Raw genomic sequence first — 14,551 nt, 5'->3', positions numbered from 1 at the left:
AGGACCTCATCTGCTCATGTGATGAATTAAACAACACGAGTGAGGGTCTTTTGACAAGCAGGAAGCAGAAAAGAGGACAGATAGGATCGCAAGATGATTGCCGTCCACTGCGATAAAAGGAGACTGGGAAGAGAGAAGAAGAAAACTCCTGTCTTATTTTTTCATGTGTGAGAGGGGCACAGAGCCACGAGTCACTACTGTGAGAAGAAACATTCTCCTGAAAAGCGGAGACAAGCTGTAAACACTGGAGACATACACACTGCTCAGCCTTTACATCCGCGTTTCTCAGGGATCCTTTTTCAATAAGAGATAAATCCTGACACTATGTGGCTGAAAGAGCCTGAGACAAAGGTATATCCACATCGTGCTAACAGTGTCATATCGTCTGTACCTCGATGTAGGACGCGATCCTGGGGTAGACCCTGTAAGGTCCCAGCACATGAGACAGAGGGGTGGTGCAGGGGAAGCTGGTGGTCACAGCATGGTTCACTTCAGGCAGGGAAAACACCTTGAAGCCAAACCTCTCATAGGTCTTCTGCAGTTCTTCATCCGGCTTCTCCTCCCCCTCACACAGGACGCTGCCCACCACGTAGCGACATTTCTCTGACGGCCTCTGAGTGGACAGAAAGAGGGAAATAATGGAACAAATCCACTTAAGGACCTTCAGTGAGTCAACGCACAGCGGTAGAAACTCAAAGACACACACATCAAACACACAGCAGGTCGACGGCTTCTGTTGGAGGAACATTGTGTTTCTGTAGGACAGATAACTACTCATAACAACAGGTGACTGGCGCGGTTAATGCTATACCAGCACAAAACAGCACGTGTGTGGAAGTAAAAATAGAAGTCGTTTGATTTAAACTCGTGGAGACATGGCGCCTTCGTGTAGTCTGCCAAGTGTCACCGGACAGAGGGCTGCCAGCTCTGCTAAACTTCCCACAGCCAGGTCACATATGCGGCAGTTCAAACTGTCAAGTCAAGCGTGGCAGAAACGGTCACACCGCACTCTGTGCAAACATTATCAAAACCATTACAATGAATGACTATTTTAGATTTTGCACAAGTCAATTGCGTTTGCATGATAACAGACAGCGTTGTGAACACATAATATACTATGTTTACACTCTCAGTCTCTGTGGTGGTCCGACCGTTTCCTCCTCGGCCTCTCAGCACTTGACAATGACGTTAGTCCCGCCAGTGGCGCTGATTTGATAGTCATAAGTGCCCCCTTGGAGCTCATTGGATCGTCTGTTTTTTAACGAGAATCCTGTTTCATGTCATGCTGTCAGACTCTGAACTACTTACAAATAAGCTTGAAAAGTCTTCACAATATTAATACTGAGGTATTCGGTCAATAACGCTCCAGAATTTATAGTCTTGGCTTCAGAGCCGCACCCCTGGAACGAGCAGGGATTGTTCGTCTCGCCTGATAATGCTGGAGGAGAGCACATAGGAGCCGACGTGGAGGTTCTATCTCCTTCACTACAAAGCGCTCTGCCACCACCATAATGTTTTTTAATGTGCCCACATGTCTGCATGTAGATGAGAGAGAGACAGCAATCACAATCACTGAGCAAATTGTCAGTCAGAGGAGGATCTGACAGAGATTCTCCCACTCACATCTGTTTGCAGACACTTTGCAGCATGTCTGTAGAGCTTCAGATGGAGAGTGGGAGCTGCTGTTAAAGGACTAAACTGGCTTTTTTGCACCTTTTTGTCAGTTTACTAAAAATCACATCAGTACACTTTACACGTTTAAGCCCACCATTTGCTAGATGTTGCCATGTCTAAGTACATGTTTCCTAACTTCTCGGCACGCATGGGTGGAATAAATTGTAATCACTCCATCTGACTTGAGAACTGCCAATAATGCTGAGAGACACATATGAGTGATGCTGACACACAAAATCTTCAGTGTGATTCAATTCCCAATTCAAGTTTTGTCTCTGCAAGTAGTTTTTTTTTTTTATTCTGCACTGAGAATTGAGAACCGGTGGCTGTCTGGAAGGCAGGATTAACACCCTTAAAAGTAAAAAAAAAAAAAAAATGGAGTATATGCGCTTGGTAGTAAGGGATAAAACAAACCCCGGTGTGGTCATCTAAAACACGCTGCTGCTCTCTGCTCTGTGATAGTGGCGGTCTGTGGAGGGCTAGCACTGAGAGGGCACAGATGGGAGCCAGCCACACTCATCTTCATGTCCCTGGCATCCTCGCATAATTATCACATCTTAACGCCACAACCTTCTCTTCTTTTCCATCTCATTTCTCACATTCAGAGATATTTTCGACTGCATTGTGTTGCTGCTGCACTGCACGGTTCCCACTGTCCTACTTTGTTCACAAAGCAGCTTTTCCGGCGTAATTCAGCGCAGTTGGCTGCCGGTGAGACTCTCCGGCTGAGATAAATCTGTTTGATCACCCCACCCCTAGCCCTCATGGCCTCTTCATGTCTGCATCATGTGGGTAATAATAATGACTGACAGCGCCTGTTCAGCATGAGCAGATGATCTTTACTGTCACCTGACAGAGACCCTCGCGACCATGTTCAACAGTCATTCAGAGAGCACAGATCACCTGTTTTTGACAGGGAATTATCCATTCATGGCAGCATGAAATATAATAGGTCTATTGACAATGAAGCAATGAGTCACTGAAAACACTGACACAGTGGCTGTGTAAGCACTGTCAGAATAAATCATCATGAAGACACTTATCTACTCTCTGCTTTAAATCCTAAAAACATATATAGAAGAAAAGGCAATATCAAAACGTGACGGTGGAGTTTTGAATAAGATGACAAAAACAGCCGTCATTGACTTGATCATGTGACTTTTCCTCTAACTACAGGAAGGATTGTCATAAAACTGATACAAACACCAGGATGAATTGAAATCTCTTTGATGATCCTTTTCATTTTCATCCAACGCCACCATCAGGTCAAAACTTCAATGTGCCCAATACTTCTTGTCCATGACTAATTCCCTGCAAAATGACATTCTCAGCCTCAGCTGTGCTTGCTTGCTTGCTAACACGCTAAACTAAGATGGACATGGTCATCATTGCATTACACTGTTATTGTGAGCATGTCAGCATGCTGACATGAGCGTTTAACTCAAAGTATCGCTGTGCCTAAGTGCAGCCTCACAACTCTGCTCGCATGGCAGTGGACGTCTATATTGATCATGATCTGTCACGTGCATGCAAAACACAGCAACACTTTATATCAAGGTAAATATATTAGCATGCATATTAGCAACATACTGGCTCTTACTCTGTATGACCATATTCTACAACTACTAGGCCATTAACTGAGAGTTTTTTGTAGTGTGTACTGATAGGAAGTAAGGAAACTGTTGTACATGAATGATGTAAATAACCTAACCCTTAATAACCCTCAGAATAAGGCATTAAGAAGTGCTTTAGAATTTATAAAGAGCCAATATGCTACAAATATGCAAGCTAATAAGCAAAGCAGTTAATGATGAAAATGTGCTTATCTTAATATAATGTTACCAAAAATGACACAGAAAACTGGAATTAACTTGTTAGCATTACATCAAACAAAACTCTTTAAAAAGGTAAACCTCAAATTCACAAAAATGATAACTGTAGCTTTAAATCACATTTACCTTGGAACCATTTATCAGGACAGAATTGTTTTGTCAAACATTAACACAATACGGTCACATCATCCCGACATCAGACGACCTCGCCCTATAGGCCATACTCATAATTGTTCAACACCTTTGTTTTATGGCCTTGTCTTAAACAATTGCATCACCCTTTCTCCTACATGAATGCATCAAACGTACGGGCCGTCAAAAGCCCGCCGTCCAGAGCGGCCCCGCGTCAACACTGGCGGTCTACGATAAGACGCAACAATAACCATTCAAACACAGAGGGGATAACAACTGTCCTCCCACAGTCTAGCTTCAGTATCTTACCATCTCGCTATCTCTCATGCTCTCCGCACTGATAGACTAGAGTGTGTTAGCCAAACCAGTAGTTCACTAATGATATCATTCAGGGCTCTAGCTATCATTCACGTCCCACACAGTGGCAGGAACAAACAGCAGCCCTGACTGCATCTCATCGCTGCTTCCCCCCAGATAACACACCCCAGAGACTCCAGGCAATTAGGGAAGAAGAGGAACACCACTCCGTGTACTTGTCTTGTCTTCCCCACCAAAGTTGTTTTGTTGGAGTCTAAAAAATTCGAGCGCTGCAAAAGGTAGAAATTCTCAGATGCTGTCCACGCTGGGCAGCGGCGCTCCGAAAGTCAGCAGCTGCCAAAGCTGCGTTTTGAAAGAGAGCGTGCGTTTCCATTTCTCACAGGTAGCTGAGGAAAGCCGACTGTGGCTTTTGATTTGGCCGGGGGTGAGAAGCAGAGAGTCAGATAATGGGAAGTCTGTGGAGCTTTTACCTCTGAAACTGAACACTGACATATTGCCTTTCTGTGCCAAGCTGCAAAAAAAGCAAAAAAAAACAATTCAGTTACTGTGACTTGTAAACTCCTCCAAAAGCAGACTGAAGCCATCTGAAAGATTTACAGGAATGTTTAATCTCATCTGAATATGTCTCTGCTGGGCTCGTGTAATGCTAATATGCTAAGTGAGCTCATTAATGGGGAAAAAAAACGAAATATACAGCCAACTCAGGGCTCACGGGACTCTAAGATGGCTTCTCCTCACAAATGGTGCCATTCCCAGCTCTACCTGATTCCCCTAAGCCAGGTCTCCAAGGATCTGTTGGGAGAGAAAGTAATTTCAAAAGCAATTCTTTGCTTGAGGGCCTTTTTTTTGATGGATGAGGGCTCTCCAACAATAAAAAGGTAAGGCAGACAGAGGTAATTCTTTATTAGCTGCCACGTAATGAGGATTTACTCTCTTCATCTTTCCTCCACTTGGCCCTGCATCTCTTCCCTACTAGCGATCGCCACTTGGGAAGCATCGCTTGGAGCACCAGCCCTGTTTACGATCGGTCATTTGTGAAGCGTGAGCAGGTTAGAGAGGACAGGGACCAACAAGGCAAGCGGCCAGCACTCTGCCCTACTGTAACTTAAAGACGGAGATCATAATGAGCGTGCCACACTCTGCCTGACCGAGGACCATTACCGTGCTCATTAAAACACAACTGCCAGCCGGCTGCAAATGCAAAGCTAAATTAGCAGAGGGGGAGCGATTAACATTGAAAGAGCGTAACATCAGCTCTCTCTTTATACAAACCATACAAAGCACGTAAAGTCAACATAGAGGCATTGCTGTGAGAGAGACAACAAGAACTTCAAATCAATAAGTTTCTCTTGCTGTTTTATGTTGCCTTGTAGTATGCGAGTCAACAACTAAAGAGGGCCATTGAAATCCAAAAAATGCACGAGAGCAAAACATCAGCCTTGCCCTTCACGCTCTTGCTGGCACACCGAGTTTACCATTACGCCAGAAAGGAGTTAAGAGGCTGTGATTGTACAAGGGTCCTTCACTGCACTGCAGTCGATAAATCTGCAGATTTGGAGCCTCTCTGGACCTCCACTCCATCTTCACATCAACGTCTGCAGTGGAGCATGACAAGCAGCAAATGCAGCATTCATAAAGAACACGGCGTTTTGTGAAGAGCACGTAACAGCCCCCCCCCCCCCCCAAAAAAAAAAAAAGCAGAATTCATCTATAGTCCAACCGCATTGGATAAATACATCACACAAACAACACACATCGCTGCCTTTTCTGGGGAGCGCTCTCTTTCTGTTCAGTGGTTCATGGCATCATTTCCTTTCTATATCTGGAACACCGAGACAGATGGTGTTTAGGGAACGTCCATGAACAAGCAGAGAACCTGACACATGGGGAGCAAGAAGAACAGAAGACTATGGGATAGGCAATCTCTCCACAAGAGCTGCCTTTCGCCTCGGTGTGTCAGGGCGATAACCTGTCTGAGCTGATTGGAAACCACCCCCGCCCCCCCGCAGGCAGACGAGGCAGCAGAGACACAGTCACCAGGAAGGGAACTGAAACTAATTGGGCTGCAGAGCACTGGGACCACAGGTATGCTGTGATGGGGCGGTTTGCAGCTCAATTAATGAAGCAGCAATTGCAGTGATGCAGTTATTTACGCTAACTGATTTAGCGAAGGAAGCAGTGAGGTTCATTTTACAATTTGGGCACCAAGAAAAACCAACCATCACACTGACTGATACATGAAAATTACGACATTTTCAATGTGCAAACATCAATATGTACTCCTTTGAATGGGGGGGGGGGCCTCAAGCACCTAAATCAGATTATATATCCGGAGCAGTGACGAGGCGTGGGCCCCAATGGCCCCTTGAGTCAGGAGCCAGTGGAAATCTATTTTTCTGTCTCTCTCTCTTTCACCAAGTGCAGCTCGGTGCCTTTAGGCTGTGCTCAGACTTAGCTGGTAATTACACATGGCATCCTGGGAGTTCTGGCATGTATAATTACTGGCGAGGATAAGCAGCCTGCTGGAGGCAGGACACAGTTTTCCTTCGCCACAGTTGTTGAGCTGGTTCACCACTCCTTGGCCAGCTGGACACAGTGTGGCACTCCTCCAGCCAGATGTCACAGAGCAGGCAGATAATCTCCTCTAATAGGAGATATGAATCAATTCCTGCCTCCACTCTGCATAGGCTTACTTCCTTCTCTACAAATGTTCAACTCTCTTTCTCCACCTCCTTGCTCTCTGTAAGCTGCTCTGATAAACATTCGCCTGTGTAATCCAATATCCTGCGCATCATAACACAGGGTGAAGAGCCAATACATGTCACAGGATTGATGGCGCAGAAGATTTAAAGGCATTCTTCACCATCTTGTCTCGCGGACTAATCGGAACATGTCAGCCTGTAGAGTAATGTCTTTCTCTCTGCACAATTTGGGAAAATGGATGAACGTGGCATCTTAAAAATACACTCAACAGTTGTGTTGCAGGAGAAAAAAGCAGCTCCTCGTTTAATAGATTCTGGCTTTCTACCTCCTGGTTTTGCAGCATCTCACTCACTGTAGAGACGTCTATAAACATTAATGGGGTGCTTTGCTATAGGAAGAGCCGGCATGTCCACAATCTTGCATAATATTGACTTGAAGACCTGTGGGACCAGACTTCAGAGTATCAGCGTATTTATTTCTCATTTTATATCCACCTTTAAAAGCGGCAACTCCTTGCCAGAAGCCCCCCTTTCATGTTGTTGCTGTCGGCCGACAGACAAGCGGCAGTAAAATGCTAATAAATTTGACTGGGAGTGCGGCGATGCTCGGCGCTCTGATCTGAAATTCCGATTGATGAATTGGAGCACTGCGAGACTCTCAAGGTGAGTCAGACTCCTACCAATTTAGACACCCCTCTTCCAAGGCAGTCCCACGCCTCGCCTCATCTCTCACTGCCACTCCCATGTACGTCTACACAACATTTCATTTTCTCCTGCTTGTCACGGGGAGCGGGTTTGCCTCTGAAGCTACAGCTAAGTGGGAATTCAGTAGATCAGAGGATGAACCAAACAGCAGCTCTGGTTTAGCCTCAATACAAACACAACATGTTATCAGTGTCAGAGGCGGCTGCGTTTGCTGTGCAGATCGACCAAGTATGGACAGACTTTGATCACATCCACTGCAGACAGCGTAACGCTTCAATTAATGCATAAACCTCCTACTTCCATTTGGACACTGAACTTACATTTGTTTTTCTTTCTTACTCTCTGGTAGTTTTTTTTTCGTGACACACAAACTGGCCTCTGAGCATTCACTGCTGCCCACTCTCATTAATGACTTCTGCTCTGGAGATTACTTGCAGACAGGCAGCCTGCCAGAGGATTTTTTACTCCTTGCCATCCTCCAACACAACAAAGGGCTGCAACCCGGGAATTCAATGATTTAGATTTTTACTTTATCCAGTCTGGGATTTGTTCAATACTCGTGTCAAAGCCCCATTACAGCAGAGCCTGAGGCAACTCTGCCTTGAATTGTTTTGGTGAGTTTTAAGTGCAGCCTCCCATGTTGTGGGTCAGCGTCCAGTTGACTTGACCCCTGAGAGCCAAACTGCTAAACTGTTCAATCCCTCAGGCCTTTGTGACAACAAGCGATGATGATTATAAGTATATGCAAACACATACATGCATGAATGGACATACGCAGGCAAGAGGCATCGAGAGGAGCCACTTGATTTCGTGCTAATTGGTGCTGCCTCAAGTGCCTCCGCTGAGCGAGGTGAGGATGTCAGCCCCCCCCTCCCACCTTTACCAGTGCAGACCAGTGAAATCAAACAGTCCACAGCTGTCCAAAGAGCTGTCTCACTTGACAAATATACAGTGGATTTAGTCACTAAAACAGAGAAGCCTGCTCTCTCCACACTGTGATTAATTTGATCCGTTGGTGTAGTTAGTTTTGAAAGCTGGTCCTCAGGACACAGAGTCCTGCTGGCTTTCATCCTAGTCATTAAACAGGGGCTGTATTACAACTTGAATGCAGGGTGAATGCAAATGACTGCAATTTGTTGGAACCCAGCTATACTCTGGATCCAGAACCACGAGTGGAAACCACTGGTGTGGTGTCACAGTGACCAATTACTACACAGCCGCTTGTGTAGGTTTGAAATTTCATCCAAAATGATGAAATTCATTTTTGGCTGAATGAATTTTAAGAGGCTGAGTCACATTACTTGTGCCATGGTAATAAATTAAGCATAAAGATCAATGTGGTTTGGAGGATGCTCCCACCTCCCACACAACTCAATTTCAATGCTAACACTGCCATCTAGTGGCTGTAGTGTACAGCAAACCAACAGGCTTACAAGGGTGGATGAAACCATCAGAGCAGTTTCTCTGTTCCTTCTAAAGGTAATGAACAGCCATCTGCATGGTAACAACTTAAAGAAGGTGATTCTGACCATGACTGCATCTCTGACACCTGGTGTGGTTCAGACTGTACAGAGACATCATGTATGCAACATGGCATTGAATTCACAATCATTTATAGGGAAATCCAGCTCTGCTAGAACGACTGCAGAAACACACAAATACATCCACACATGGAATTTCAAATGTTGAACTTTCCTGGAAGAAATCCTGACGACAAGAAGCTTTTGATTGTTTTCCTCCGCTCTGAACTGGTGATTTGACTGCTCTGCACCATTATTACACGTGTCATTGAACGCTTTTGACATCTCAAGGACACGGTAGCATAGTGAAAAGAGGTAGCTGCTGCTTACACTGGATGAAGAGGCCACCGCAAGTATTGAGGTCAAGTCTAAACATAGCAACATAGAGCTGACCTCCTCCAACAGTCCACATGTATTCTTTAATTACTGCAATGGACTTTAGGACAGAGTCACATAAAAACAAGTATTACAACTCACTAGAAGTTCCATCTGGGCCAAAGTTCAGCCATACAGCATCTCTCCCATTTTTACCTTACTTACAGACTTGTGGCCTCTGTCCACTAAATTCTCATATCACAAAACAATCAGCTATGATCACAGCCCTTCACAGCTTCAGTGATAAAGGCCCGGGCAAGAATGTAAAGCTTACACTTGTATGTATAAACATTTGCTTTAACTCATTACTACAAATAGAAATGTTTAGCTATGACAATGACCGGGCTCTTTTTCTCTGAGTCAGTGGACCTGGCTTTACTGGCTGTTTCCTGTTCTACAAGTCAAAGTCTGGTCACATGTTTGCAGTTTGAGTTCCTAAACTTTGAATAATATTCTCACACCTGATTTTTTTTCTGTGATGACTAATTTTTCTCCACATGGAGGTCAGATGTCCGTACATCAGATCATGTCAAAATGGAGTCATCAAGTCCGCATCCGTAAATAAATCTCTCCGCCCATGTAGAGACCTCTGAACATCCTATAATGGTCCCTTATGATCAAGACTCTCCACAATTTCTGACAGCAGCAGAAAAGTTTTAAAAGCTCCTCAGTGAGCCTCTTGCCACAACTTTCCACTGGTATGACTCACAGTCAGGGTTTCCACTAAAAAAGGACAGCATGCTGCAGAGAAACTGGCAGGGGTACACAGACAGACAGACAGACAGACAGACAGACAGAAGCACAGCGCTGCCAGTGTGCCACATGCTTTATTCCACAAAGGATAACTAAAATTATGACTTGGCACAGCAGCTGGTTAAGGCTGAACGCTGCATCTCACCTAAAGAAGTGATCATGAAAGTGTCAGAAACCATGAAACTCAACAGACTTTGTAACACAAACTAAGCTGTCCAACACCACAGCCTGTGCCCCTTGTCAACTACCCAGCCTAGATTACTGTGCACTTTTGGCTGACGTGCCAGAAGCCTCCATTTTGCCATACTGTTTGTCAGATGGCTTAACTCACCCGACCATAACAGACTCAGCACTCAAATGTCAGCAGAACTGACTCAGTGTAAGCTAATCAAAGCGCAGACCGAGCGTCGCACAGTTAATTTTGCTGTTAAATCCAGGAAAAAGCTATAAATAGGCTAGATTGTGCCTCAGAGATATTTTATCTTCCCGCACACCATATGTGTGTGTACTCTGGCCACATCAGCTGGGAACTCAACAAACATTCTCGTCTAACAAGCAGCTGTTGTGCAGACATCTCTTGTTGACTAAAAACACGACTCGTGATTAACGGTGGAATGCGAAATGAAAGCAGGAGACAAAAAGAGATCTCAGCTGAGGAACGACCCATTTATACAGAATCTGGTTTTGGATTAGGATCAGGGTGACAGAGGGAGATTCGCTGCCTCTCACTGGACCGTGACTGTCATTTCGTAGACATTTAGACTTTGAACATAAAGTGTACTTTTTCGGATATCCAGCAGCTCTCTTCAGACACACGTGAAGAGGCTGTGTTTGCCCTTCTACTCTGGAGTCCGGTTACCATCTTTTAGTCAGAGCACCGTGGAACCACAGATGAGAGGGAAAAAATATCAACAGTGCAACGTGGCACTGAACAGCTGACTGGTTTCATCATTCAGGCTCAGTTCCTTCAAAAGGCTGCTTGTGCATTTAACCCCTTGAGCCATACAGGCTGAATTACACCCAATTACATCGAGTTATACTGTACTTGAAACTTGCATTAATATGTCCTGGACTTTCTGTCATCACTGTTGGGAAGTAGACAGTCACATTAGAAACTCACTGAGATTGTGAAACTGTTTCTTTCGAGCTAAATGATTAGTTGATTAACAGTGATGATGGACAGACAATGAATCAGCAACAATTTTGAGAATTGGCATTTTAGTTAAGTAGCATAAAAGTAGCCTGATATTAGATGACATTTCAGACCAAACGTCATTTGGGCTTTGGTCAACATTTTTCACCACATTCTGACTTTTTATAGACCAAACAACTAATTGGTTAATCGAGAAAACAATCAACAGATTGATCGCCAATGAAAATAATCATTATGTGCAGCCTTTTAGTCAAGGTTAAAGCAAAAATGCACAACAGCTGCTGGTTTCAGCTTCTCAAATGTGACCATTTGCTGTCATACATGACAGTATATGAAATCTATTTTGGTGCTGGACTGGTGCCTGGAAAAAGCCAATGTAAAGATGGTTTCTGGGAAATTGTGACAGGAACTTTTTACAACTTTATGACATTTTATAGCCCCGTCTACATTACACCTTCATATCTCCAAGACCTCACCCCTGGACTGCTGCTAAATACATCATATTCACAATAACAACTCATCAGATTCTCACTGAAATGGTGCAAATCTAAGTTTTAAATGCTTAACATCAACCCCTGTGTGTGACCTTTGAGAGTGTCCAGGTCAAATGAAGCATATCTTAACTGTTACATCTTATCAGGAAACAAAGTACATTGGGTTTTGTGGTTATGTCATGAGGTCAAGTGTAAACACAGACTCAGTGCTGTGCGGTTAGACTAACAGGTACTGAGTGTTGGGGTCTCACCTGCTTGGGGTCATCGTAGAAAACAGCGATGGTGCTCAACTTTGGCCCGATGCTGCAGGTCTCTGTGTAAAGTGCACCGCAGTCCTTGTATGATCCCTCTTTGAATTTATAAGCAATGGTCACATTTCTGATAGGAGGTGGCCCGGTCTTTATAATCACGTCAGACAGAAGTCCCGAGTACAGCAAGAAGCCTCCGATAGTCACAATCAAACACACCAAGAGCACGACTAACAGGAGCACCAGGATTAGATCAGACATGGTTTCTCAAAGCGGTGCAGCTACAGTCAACACAATCTGTAAAAACCTGTCAAGCCTAAGCGTCCTCCCTCCGGGTCACATACACCGAGACTGTGGTCCAGCAGGTTCAAACGACAACACGAAAAACGTCGCTATTCAAGATGAGGTGTCAAATGTGCTTTTCACAGTCGCAATGACCTGAAACGTAAAACGAAAGAGTCGTTCAAGTTGACAGGAAAGACAGTTTGTTTATGGCATTTCCCCAAACACTGGAACATGCTTCCCGGATAGACCATTCTCGCCTCCTGAGGTGGGAGGAGTTATGGTATTTTTTTAAAGACTGATTTGCATATGTTAATAACACGTCAAAAATATTACATGTACATATATTATGTAACTATCAATAAAAATTACTCTTCTTGTGCAGTATTAATCTTAGTGACCGTAAAATACGCATTTATAGCAAAGACACCCCCTCTTTTCATTGTCATGGTTCAACCCAGGAGGCTGAGCAGAGAGATGATAGAGTAGTGGGACAAAATGAGGCAATTTCCTGTATTTTCATCGAAATATTTTTTCTTTCACGGACTCTCGTGCTCTGTAAATGATGTGACGGAATTGTCTAAAGGCTGTTGGTGCTGTCAGACAGTTTTCAGTGCTGCTTTTAGGGACTGTAGAGGCAAACGTTAAAGGTTTTGTTCAACCAGTCCTGCTGACGTTAAGTTCATGAACCTATGGAAATTCATTGAGGACAAAATATGAAGCGGATCCGGTGGATTTGAGAGTGCGGGGATACACCTGTAAACCAGGACAGTTTCAGAGAATAAAGTAGAACAGAATCAGTGGTTTGATCAATATTTTAAAGCAAAAATTAAAACTTTCTTTGGTACATGATGTTTGCAGCTTTTTGTCATCAGTTTTGGAGGTTTTATTTGCCTGATTTGCAAAACTTAAACCTGCATTAGTCACTTTTTGGCCTCTTGGGGGTAAAAACCTGAAGAGTCCCATTGTGCAGTTCTAATGCCTAACATCTCAGCAAACCATAACCTGTTTACATGTCAGTTAGTCATGTTCCTTTTTACCCTCCATCAACTCCTAACTGGTCGATGCAGACAGCTCCGACTTAACCAAACATGAAATGGACATCTAAAACAATAAACTAAAAGAGTCTAAAAAGCTCTGTGGAGCTGCAGAGCTGTGTGTGAATCCTCTTTGATTGCAGTCATTTCACATTACACAATCATTTGACTCAATGTAAACATAAAGATATTAATAAATGTAGGGGTAACTGAGAGCACGTGTAGAATCAGAGATACTGAAGGCTTACCCAACAACATTTGGGACTCAAGGCAAAAACCTGAACAGGGTTGAGTTGCAAATTTGGAATTTTTTTACATTAAGGTGTGTGTCAGAATATGATGAACTTTTCTTGGAAGAGTCATTGGTAAAATTGATTTGAGCTGAAAGTGAAGTGTCATCCTGCAGGCCCTGCCAGCGTAGTTCACGAGCCTCCCATTTTCTTGAAAGACTTCAACTGTGACGAGTATCGACTCTGACAGTCACCAGGCTGGAGAAAAAGGTGAGGGCGCCTTTTGAGCTGAGTGCACTTAAAATCTGGATTCTGCACTCACAAATCTGTGCAAACACATCTCACCTGGTCGCCTGCTGGTTACACTTTAAATTGCTCTGTGCCCAAAATAGTTTGGGCAATAATTAACTTCCATACACACAATCCTAAGTCTAAAAATCTGCAGAATCTAAAAACAGCCTAACAAGGCAGAAACAAAAACTGAAAAAAACAAGTAAGGTATTCATTGGTTATACAGAGCACAAATGTATGATCTAAATAAGCAAAGCTACGTTTGGAACACGTGTTTTGATCTGAACAGTCTCTTTGTCACAAAGATGTTTTAAGTTTAACTGGTTTCAACCCAACGTACAGTCTGAGGTAAGCAGACGGAGTTTATGTCCATTACATCCACTCAGTCATTTTCCCCTTTGTTGCAGCCTCAGTCTCTGGTTTAGCTCCTCCTTTTCGGTTGGCCAGGTGGAAGCACAGGCAGAATGCACTCTTGACCTCCACCCTCTCCCAACCGTACAGAGTCTAAATCATCTTTCAGATCCTGTTTCAACATGTTCACGAATGAGTCTCCAGAACTTCACAGAGATTTTCTGCTTTCATTTAAAGCTTATGCTAATCATTGCTGTCCCTCTTTATGGGATTTTCCAGGAACAAAGACTTCAGTGTTTGTGTACTGTCGGGCTCTTTTCCCAAGCTTCGCCAGTGTTCACCCGTTTAGAGAAAATTACTTGAAAAAAGGCTCTTATATGCCACGAAGTTTACACTTTATGTAAAACATTTAAACAACTGTTTGTCAGTTGTAGTGCTGCTTTAAAAAGGGCAA

The 14,551-nt window shown here is 43.8% G+C and overlaps 1 protein-coding gene across 1 annotated transcript in view; it reads right to left on the bottom strand.

Moving 5' to 3' along the window:
• tex264a (testis expressed 264, ER-phagy receptor a) overlaps positions 1 to 12,444 on the bottom strand; it is a 67,250-nt gene extending 54,806 nt beyond the window's left edge. The window contains exons 1-2 of the mRNA XM_076757356.1: positions 11,910 to 12,444; positions 392 to 613 (exon numbers count right to left, since the gene is read on the bottom strand). Of these exons, the coding sequence (XP_076613471.1) occupies positions 392 to 613; positions 11,910 to 12,167 (480 nt within the window). The 5' untranslated portion in view covers positions 12,168 to 12,444. The remainder of the gene's footprint in view (positions 1 to 391; positions 614 to 11,909) is intronic.
• Between the last annotated feature and the right edge of the window lie 2,107 nt (positions 12,445 to 14,551).

This window comes from Chaetodon auriga, chromosome 2 (genome assembly GCF_051107435.1).
Source record: "Chaetodon auriga isolate fChaAug3 chromosome 2, fChaAug3.hap1, whole genome shotgun sequence".
Lineage (NCBI taxonomy): Eukaryota > Metazoa > Chordata > Actinopteri > Chaetodontiformes > Chaetodontidae > Chaetodon > Chaetodon auriga.
Note: the sequence above shows the minus strand (reverse complement) of the source record. Positions and strands in the feature narration are given on the sequence as shown.